General features: G+C 37.8%; 1 protein-coding gene across 2 annotated transcripts in view; it reads left to right on the top strand.

Moving 5' to 3' along the window:
* The first annotated feature begins 3,634 nt into the window (after nt 1-3,634).
* Nucleotides 3,635-10,570, top strand: part of dlec1 (DLEC1 cilia and flagella associated protein) — a 36,060-nt gene continuing 29,124 nt past the window's right edge. Inside the window, exons 1-9 of one of the 2 annotated variants that reach the window (XM_037534169.1) lie at nt 3,635-3,854; nt 4,839-4,979; nt 5,196-5,352; nt 5,508-5,618; nt 6,602-6,795; nt 7,037-7,263; nt 9,150-9,234; nt 9,596-9,683; nt 9,955-10,128. In XM_037534169.1, coding sequence (XP_037390066.1) covers nt 3,771-3,854; nt 4,839-4,979; nt 5,196-5,352; nt 5,508-5,618; nt 6,602-6,795; nt 7,037-7,263; nt 9,150-9,234; nt 9,596-9,683; nt 9,955-10,128 — 1,261 coding nt within the window. In that variant the 5' untranslated portion in view covers nt 3,635-3,770. Of the gene's footprint in view, nt 3,855-4,838; nt 4,980-5,195; nt 5,353-5,507; nt 5,619-6,601; nt 6,796-7,036; nt 7,264-9,146; nt 9,235-9,595; nt 9,684-9,954; nt 10,129-10,570 lie in introns of both variants that reach the window. The other variant, XM_017717652.2, reaches the window with a different exon arrangement.

Raw genomic sequence — 10,570 nt, 5'->3', positions numbered from 1 at the left:
TGTTACTTGTTACAAGCTCCAAATATCTTTGTTTAATCTAGGGAGCTGCTGTGTAGTGCAAATAGTAACTACTGTTAGCTTGTTGCTAACAGAACACTAAGATTCTCTTTACCAGGCTAGCTGAAATCAGCATCATCGTTGTGGCGGCATAAGAGGTAAACAAAAGCTAATTGCAAAGGAAATTACGAGGCTTTTATGTTAAACATTGCTGTGTAATCATGTGCTTGGCTGGTGCAGGCTAATGATTTAGTAACTGTACCTGGCTGACGTTGTAAACAAGCTTAAAAAGTTGAATTTACACAGTCTTACTATGTTGTGCTCCATTGTTAAGCTCTGAACTGTGAGGAACCACGGCCCATACTCCACCCTTACTCTACCGAGACAGGCAGTGAGAGCAGGGCTCATTATTAAGCACCCAGAAAATGAGCTTCAATATGAATGACAGGGTAAAACATAATCCAAAGGCTAAATGATGGTGTTATTTGTTTTATACTCTTCATAGTTGTATTTCAATCAGCTATATTTAATTGAAAACTAGCAAAATATGTCAGCTTCCAAAATAAGGGTTTCCAAATGGTTCTTGCTTTGGGTGCACAGTTCAAATCTTCATTTGACATAGACCCTTTACAGTATGTACACGTTCTTCCCAATGGAACATCTAATTGACAAAAATCAACATCTTTTGAAAGGCTCTCTAGTGAACCCCGAGTGGTTCTTCTTGGCACCACTTCAGCCGATTTGGTTTCCTTTTAGCTCCTTTGCAAGAGTGGGCTTCTAATTAGAAATTTAAGTACATTTGTTTGCCCTCTCATATGAATTGTAACAGTTAACAATTGTGCTTGTCCTGTTTATGACTTTTTTTATTGAGGGTCAGAGATAAAGCTGGTATCAAATATTAAACCAAGGTTCCTGATGGGTTTCGGGTGAAAGTTGTAATCCTTCAAAGCTGGGCTTGGTTCACACTAACAGAGGTGTTTGTTCTCATCAGCACACAATAAGTATTATGTTTATGAATAGCAAGGCCAGGGGCTAACATGGAAACGTGCATTGCAAATGATATGGATGGTAGAATTACAATTGAGAGTCACCTGTGTCATTGTATGAGCTTACTTAATGAAAGAATCAATACAGTGCAAGCATTATTGTTTGCAGTTATGAGGAGGTCACTGGTTAAACCTTTAATGTGTGTCTCTACAAAAGCTGGGTTTTTATGCAACCTGAAGTCAGTCAGGCAAACAGAATGTGCTAAAAAAAAACAAAGCAAGGTGTGGTTACTGTAGGATACGAGCGTACTCCATGATTACATCGTCTGGCTGATGTCAGCATATACCACCAGTTCAGGCCATTTGATGAAACATATGAATGTGAGAACCTGAAGACAGAAGACTGATCAGTGGAAAACCACATTTTATTCAGTTTGCATTTTTAAATGAAATAAGGTTGATACAATATGTAAACTTTACTGAAACTTCACAATGCAACACTCCCCAGTCCAACAGTCCAAATGCTGCCAAACCAGAACGTTACGAATTCAGTGTTTTTATGATGTAAGAACCAGCTCATTTCCATATATCCACCTATTTGTCCTAGAGCAGTTTAGCCCCACTGGGCTGAAACACTCCTTAAAGCATGACCTTGAATAGGTGGAGCTAAACGTCTGTGGACCGAATAGTTGGATATATAAATGTGACATCACAAAAACATGGAATTCAAAAGAGCGGCTGTTTTTCCAGCTTAGTTTCCATATAAGACTGTATAGGCTGGGTAATGGACGGTACATATGGAAACTTTAACAGTGTTTGCACCCTCATCGAACCTTGCGAGAAAAGAAAACATTTTACCATGATATGGGCCCTTTAATTATCATTTGGCTCACTGGTCGTTTTGATTTCCACTGCATGTAGTGTTCAAAAACATTGGCCTTCATTCACACATCTTCCAAAGTTGTTTCTTAAATTTGTTCTTGAGAAATTTCCTAAGAAAAAGTCTTTGTCAGATTCATGGCATGTTCTTAACCTGCAGAACAGATTCTGTTCTTACCTAAGAACAAATGCCAAATAAGAAAACATTGGTCAGTATGAGAATCTTAATGAAAATAGCATATGTGGTTTTTAAGAAGAAATTCCTGGTGAATTAAGCCCATTACGCAGTAGCCCATATCTCTCAAAAATGTTAATGTATTATTCATATGTGTGTTTGATTTGATTAAAATCTTTGTGCTTTGTTGTTTTTTTTTCGTCAGATTCTTCACTGTATTTCCTATTTAAAGTAACTAACTTTCACCCACATTCCTGTTCCAGTTTATCCAGTCAAACTTCTCACCCACTTCTCAACTCTTGTGTTGTTGGTAGTAACACAGGTAACAAGGTCCATAGAGGCCTCATAAACCTAGAAGTAATCTTAAAGGACTCCAGGAGAATCAATTTGCTTGTCAGATGAGACCAAGTGAAGCTTTGATAGCCTAGGCTTATATTATGTGTATTTCAAGTCACCATGTAGTTCACAACTAATAGCATGGTTAAAACCATTAACCCAAGCCTAAGCCTGTGGTAATACGCTGGTACACCCTGTAATGCTACCTTGACACCGTCACTTCCTAGAGAAAAGTTCAAGGGCGTTGTCTTCATTTGTTGCCATTACAGTTTTATTCTGTGTGCATGTTGTAGCACGAATTGATGCCAATTATTGTGGCATACATGAAGTGTAGGCCCAGAAACAGGTGTTTGAGCATGGGGTCTCTGTTCTCCCTAGCAATATCCAGTGAGTTCATTCTTTAGAAACATACTGCTTTGCTGTTCCCTGAAGAACTGAGAGTGAATGCAGAAGAGAGGTAGAACTAGACCAGAACCAGTGGAACACTGAAAAAGTGGTTTTCTGATTTCTTCAAACCTCAGTGGCATCGTCCAAACATCTATATGACAATTCGCCTGCTTATTGTTGAATATTTCAGTCGGTGGAGTCATTTTGAATTGTTTGTGACAAATGAGCATGTTAGCCAATATAACCCAAATATTAAGTGATGCTTTCTGGCTAGTCCTTAATGTTGTCCTTAAAAAAGTGGTAAATTTATTAGCAGAGAAATGTCAGAAAGTCCTGATGTATTTTTAAGTCTGAATTGCACTTGCTCTTTAAAGGGGAACCCCACTGATTTATTCAAAAAATCTACATATTTAAGTGATTACTGTGTCAACAAGTTGGAATTGTTCAGTGGTGGTGATAGGAACCAGACATCTGAAGAGTCTAAAAGCTTCCTCACAGAAAGCTGTTATATAAAATGGTTATTACTACACTCCTTGATGACACAGTAGTTTTGTGAAAAAAGGTTTGGCCAAAATTTATTTATTTCGGTCTAATTTATTTTAATCAATTCATGGTGGAAGGATACAAGAAAGATGTGTAGTTTAACTGGTAAGTTTGGATTGTAAAATGGCTATATTTGCATTGTAGACAACGGGACCCCTGGTGCCTGTCACCAGCACTGTGAAGAATAAGTAAGTTTCCCTACAAATGATCTGGTTTATATCTCAAACTCTGAATTATGCAACAATTTTGAAAAATTAGTGGCGTTCCCCTTTAAGACCGGCGCTACGTTACCATGGCAGCTGCGTGTGTACAGAAATGGAGGCCAGTTAAAAATAAATCAGGCACAATTTAAAGAGTGACGTTTTCTCGGGATTTTGCATGAAATATTTAGACTTGTTATCTAGCAACCCAACTGTGTCAAGCTCATTAGATTAGCTAGGCTGCTGGTTGTGTGATTGAAGTGCAAAATGCAGGAGGAATGTGAGAAAAAGTCTTCGACTGGCATCGAGCCCTGCATGAACAGACACAAACCAGCATCCGAGAAAACGCAGGTGGGAACTGAACATCTTGTTGTATAGTGAATATGCTGATTTTATACTTAAATAGAGAATGTACACTAGCAAAACACAGCCGCTGCTTAAATAAGACACCTACACTTTTTAGTAACGTTAAACACGCAACTTCGTTTGGTCAGTTGTAGTTTCAAAAGCGAGACATTTGAAAGCCTTTAGAGCTGAGAATGCGTCGCATAAAACTACAACTACCATGAGGCATTGCGTGCTACAGGCTAACGTACGACACAACAGCTACAAAAGGCGAAGTTTACATCTAAGAAAAAATTTGATTTACTTTAAAAATATGTATTTTTCTAAGTAATAAACAGTCGGAAATGGGTTGTCCTACATTTTATGACAATGTAAATGGCGACTTTATATGAAGAAAGCGTAAAGCAGTAGTAGTACCTGCCAAACGTATGTTAGCTAGCTACTGTTCTGTCAAGTGGCTCTGAGGAGAAAGATCATTCTGGGCTTTTGTGAAACTGAGTTATGTGTGGAGAAAGAGACATTTGTATGGCCCAGAAGGGGAATTCTATCATTTTTATACATTTCTCCCTAAGTCAAGTTAAGTTAAGATACAGTCATTCAGAGTGGATTGATATGAAATTGTTTACAGTGATGGTGATAGGAACCAGACATCCGAAGAGTTTAAAAGCCTATAAAGGTACATCACAAAACGTGTTTACATTAAATGGTTATGAATACACTGCCTGTTTCCCAATACATTATAACATATATCAATGATGGTTATAATAGAGTTGAATAGCAGATAAAATGGATATATTTGTGTTGTAGAAATTGTTACCCCCACTATCACCACCACTGTAAATCAGATCAAAAATTTTGCATATAGGAGCAAATATCCTTTTCTGCATAGTATTATTCAGAATGTTCTAGTTTTATTTTTGTTCTCAGGGAACTGTCATTTGATTGCCTCAGTAATGTCTTATTAATTATAACCAGTTATGTATTTGACAGGACATTTCTCATTTACTGGCAAGTATATTCAGAGATCTATACACCACAGAGGTGATTGGAAAAGACACTGTGACCAGTCTAACCAAGTCACGGAGAGGAGGCAACAGCTACCATGACAAATACGTGGAGGAGCTTCAGCAGGTGTCACTTTAACCTACACAATTTATTAATAAAAGTAATCAATTTTACAATTTATTTAAGGAAAAGCATTTCATACTCTACACAGATTTGAAAGGTTCCTGCCAGTCACACTCACTTAAAGCAGAGGTTTTATTCAAGCTGTTTTGAATTGTATTTGAGATGATGTCATGTGATCATCACTCAGATCTTTGCACTGAAAGTGGGTTTCACATCCAGGTTCATTTGGAGTACAGCAGGCGGATGAGAGATGCTGATATGTTGGAGAAGCACATTATTCAGGCCCGGCTGCAGGCCAGTGCCACAGAGGAGCGAGCTCAGGCTGAGATCCTGGATGAGGTGGGAGAAGCCTATCATCAGCTCGGCCTGCCTCCAGGTACCTGTTATGAGATATGAGCAAAATGTTATGTCTAAGGTTTAATTAGTTCTGTCATATTTCTCTTATGATTACACATTTCGCTTACTTATCATTTTTTTTAGAATTGTCTATCTATCTACCAATCTGTATTTTTTCTGTATGTGTCTTATTAGTAAAGTCCACCTTTATTTGGTGCTTGGACAACGAGCTTCTCAAGAGTAACAACTTGATTTGTCCTCAGGACTACAGAACAGAACAAGTCCCGCTTATTAAAGCCCCACGAGGTAATGTTACAAAAAGACTGCATGTACATATGGAGTGAATGCTGTGCACACTTTGTTGGCCATACCATTGTTTGTGACTTTGGTGTATGGTTTTCTATTTCTATAAAGCCTGACATTGTAATTTAAAAGTCAGAGGCATCAGGTCAGAGTTATTTGGACCAGATCATATATCCTTACGTATTAATGTCACATGCACAGACTCAAAAAGAAGGTTTGGATCAGTGTTTCTGACTCAACATTATATTGAAGATTTGATGACAAAAGTAGATGATTCACTTACATCGCCAGAAGACATGTCCTTCACCAAGTTTTAACTGAAGTTTCTTTGAATACTCCTCTAATGCACTTGTAAACATGAGATTCATTCCCTGGGGAAGGGCTCCTAAGCACAACCTGCTGAACAGATGTGATTAAACAGCTCAAATATGTAAGTATAGTGTCCTTGTCTGAGTACTACATGGCAGGCAGCATGCCCTCCCCCATTTGCACCATCACTGGTATTCAATATTGTTATATTCAATATTGTTAATAATTCAATAGCAACGCATATACTTAAAATTATGGTGAATGTTAGGTATTATTGGTATTATAATATTATTAGTGTATCATAACATTAGGTTTTCTTACAGGATGGTTTTGAGACTGAGTACCCTGATTTCTTTACAGTGGTGGTGATAGGAATCAGGGTTCACAACAGGGTTCAAATATAGCCATTTTTTTAATTATCCAAAAACACCAGTGAACCTACTCTGAGTTTATGCATAAGGCAAAACCTTTTTAAAATAGCCTCATGCATTATTGTTACCATTTAATATAATGGCTTTCTCTGGTGGCTTTAAACAGTTTGGACGTCTGGTTCCTTTCACCATGACTGTGAACAATAGCTCTCACCAAACCACATTAAAGGACTTTGTTTACAACTTAACCATTTATGAGTAAGCAGAAAAAAACAATGGAATTCTCCCTTCACATCTTTTTTATAGGCAAATCTACTCCAGGTTTTGCTCAGCCGACTGTTTCTTACAGCAAGCGTGTGTGCAAGGAACCACAGGATGATGGCTACACAGTGATAGCTCTGCCTGAACTGACCGCTCACAGCCTCCTGAAGGGGTCGGAGGAAACGCTAACACTGCCCTCCTCACAGGAGGCCAGCGACACCGGGAGTAATGCCTCAGAGGTTAGTCTGTTTGGGTCAGCACAGCATGTTCTTTATAGAAACACTTCTCTTTGGAGCTTAAAGTCCTTTTTGGGTTTGTAATATTGTTATATTACACTATTCGGTGTTCATCCAAATATTTCTGCTTCATTTATAAACATGACAAATACATTTTGTGTACCATAAAATTATTAAACGCTTACATGAGTATTATAGTGAACATACATTTTGATATTTTTCTCTCTATTTTTCTTAATCTCAGAAGGGGTCCAGGGTGGGTAAACCTTCACTGCTGTTGAAGCCGAGTGTTCAGAGTCAGATGGAGGACCGGACAGCTCTGCAGAAGTTCAGAAAATGCCAGAACTTCCTTCGCAACCCTCATTTCCAGCCGCCAAGCGACCGGTGTGGAGGCAAATCTCTCATCATGTCAAGGAAGAAGGTGAAAAGTACAGCAAAGGGCATGAAAGAGAGGAAGACCTACAGCTGGTGGTGAGGATGAGCTCAGAATGCTCTTTAATGACCACACTTAATTCCTGCATGTCTATATTGCTTTGGTGGTCACATTATTATACACTGCTGTGAAACAGCATTTTCTTCTTTTGTATCACAGTTCATTTTTTATTCTCAAACTAAATCCTCAAACTAATTTAAGACAGATAAAAAAAAAAGAAAACAATTTTTTAAATTTATTGAATGAAAAAAGTAAAAATCAAAAAAGTGAAAATCCAAAAAATACCCCCGGCCCTTTGTTACAGTCAACCAGTTAATCAAATATAGTTGATTAATGGGGTCAATTAAACAAGACACACCCAGGGTTGATTCCTGTCAGTCCTGGTGAATCTAAACATCACTTAGATAGAACCTTTCCAGCAATGCGAAGTAGGCTCAACAAGTAGCACAATGTGCCACGATTAAAATAATCCAGAGGGACTTCAGTGAACCGCAGTGAGAGCCATTGTGTTATGTGCTTCCTCATGCTCTGCTTGTCTTGGTAAGAGAATCTGAAACCAATTAATGTCATATATTTGAAATGAAACAGTAACTACGCAGTTAAGGTGTCAGTTTTAATTTTGAGGGCATTTGCAATATATATATATATATATATATATGTGTGTGTGTGTGTGTGTGTGTGTGTGTGTGTATGTATGTATATATATATATATATATATACATATATATATATATATATATTGGGGGGCCATGTAGGGATCACAGAACAGAGATTCATATATGAGCCACTCAGAAAGCAAGAAAAAAAACAATTATTGTAATTGTAATTAAACAGGTTTATTTACAAATTGCACTCTGATAGGAATATTAATGTTTATACTGAAATATTTTTTTGAGAAGTATTATGCCTACATTTACAACACAAGGCTACTGCCTTATTTTATATTTTTCTCCAAAACTTATGGTGGTCCAGATCCAAATATATTGCATTTTGATCTCCATAAACAGTGTTTAAGCATTAATAATCTCCAGTAGAAGTGTAATGTTGACTTACACCTTTGTGGGTATAACAATCAACATTGGAAATGCAATCTCTTCTATACTACGCCCTGTATTGTTCTCTGCACTGTGTACAAATGCATTATGTTTTGTTGATTTATTCCAAGGTGCTCTGGAAGCTCAGAGTATAATCAGGCCATGGCAGTCATGGCAAACAATTAGGCGAAAGTGTTCAGTTTGCATGCTAACAATCATATACCCAGTCTAATGCTAAAGTATAAACATATTTTGAATGAAAAACTGAAAATAAAACAAACACACCTATATATATATATATATATATATATATATGATAAATTCAGCACACTGCAAGTAAACCATGTGCAGAAATATGCTCTCTGTAGATGATGTCTTTACTTATTTTCACTTTCCAAAACATGTCATTTGATCAGAGGTGACTTTTGCATGCAACAATATAGTCCTGGTCCATTTGCTATTTGATATATACACATGTGATGTCAATTGCATTCACACTACATTCAATTAATTTCACACTACTTTGAATTAAATTTTAAGTGTAACATAAAAAGCCAAAGTACATATGGCATTTACCCCTTATGCAGTATTGGCAAGACATTTTTGACTTCTTGAATAGATTTAATGTTGTCTACATTCATTTGGGTAATTGCTTTGTAAATGCCTACCTTCTCCAAACGCCTGCTATTGATTAAAAAATTGACTCAGAACAGTTTGTTTGTAGTGGGGTTTTGTTTGAATGGCCATGCATGATGAACACGTTCTATAAACACATGTCTGTCTGCCTCTGCAGAACAATAAACCCCTCTGTTTCTTTACGTGCAATGTTTGTTTGCTTGAATGACAAAACTGATAAGCGCTCCAGTTTCACTCTCTGTCTCTTTCAGCAGCAGCCCTGAAGCTCCAGTGCCCGTTTTCGTAGCCAGCCCACCTGTAGTGTTGTTTACTGAATACCAAGCAGGACAAGTCTATGAGGTGGATGACTTCAGTTATGATTCAATTATAGTTATTTTTGTTGTTGCTTTGAATGTACATGTAGTAAACGCAGTCTTTCGAGGCTTTCGTGAATGCTCCTTTTATATCCAATCACGATTAGCATCACCTAGTGTTACCTAGTCACCTGTGGAAAACAGGTGTTTTGTTTGTTTATTTCGACAAACTTCACAGTGTCTCCTCATCTCTTTGGGAAAATTCCTGTAAAAGACCGTTTTACTTCTGTTTTTAATTGCATTTTATCTACTGTCCCAACTTTTTTAGAATTGGGTTTGTAAATGAAACCAAGACATTTAGAGAACATCACTGGTTTAGACAACAGAACTGGTTTTGTCTGATTTAGACCACTGTGGAGCTGAGGAACACAACTGCTGCCAGCCGTCACGTACGTGTAATCCCACCCACCACGCCACACTTCTCTGTTGGTCTAGGTGAGTATCCAAAAAACACATCGACATCTCAGTAACATCAAGTTTTGTTGATTTTATCATTTCCAATAAATTAACACATTGTCTACAGAAAACATAGCTAAATTAATATGAAATTATTGTAGCACATCAGTTTCAGTACATGGTTAATAATAGTTTTCAAAGCAAACTCTTTAGTCACTTCCACTATTTCATTAACTGTGACTGCAAAACCACTCAAAGAAAACCTGAATATGTACTGCTTCATAGTCCAGTAACAGATGTGTGTCCACAGGCCGCTTCCCTGGTGATGGTGGGGTTGTTGCTCCTGGTATGAGTTGCCAGTATACAGTGCGGTTTGCCCCAGACTCCCTGGCAGATTATGAGGACTTCCTGTTGGTGGAAACTCAGTCCCCATATCCCCTCATTGTACCTCTGGAGGCCCGCAGACCCCCACCAATACTCACACGTAAGTCAGTTTATTCCGTCCCAGAACAGCTCACGTCATTCAGTGACAGCACTTCAATGCACTTTGTTTGACTTTTTCAATATAAACTTGAGAAGAAATCTAATGAATGGAGTAAATTGAATTGAATTGAATGCAAATTTATGGAGTTTGTGAATTATGGCGCATTTGAATCAAAAGGCCATAGTATATCTCTGGCTATGTACTTAGAACCGACAACGATTGATACCGATGTGCTGTCTCACATTAACAAACGCAAAATGTGTTGTCCTTACCTGGGCATATACATTATATGTCCAAAGGTTTGTAGACACCTGCTCCTCCAAGTTTTCCTCTGAAATCAAGGGTATTAATAGGGAGTTTGTTCCCCTTGGCTGCAGGAACAGCCTATACTCTTGTCTACACTAGATTGGAACGTTTCTGTGAGGATTTGATTGCAGCCACA

Source organism: Pygocentrus nattereri, chromosome 24, assembly GCF_015220715.1.
Source record: "Pygocentrus nattereri isolate fPygNat1 chromosome 24, fPygNat1.pri, whole genome shotgun sequence".
NCBI classification, from domain to species: Eukaryota; Metazoa; Chordata; class Actinopteri; order Characiformes; family Serrasalmidae; genus Pygocentrus; species Pygocentrus nattereri.
The sequence above is the reverse complement of the archived record's forward strand: the minus strand, read 5'-3'. Positions and strand labels throughout refer to the sequence as shown.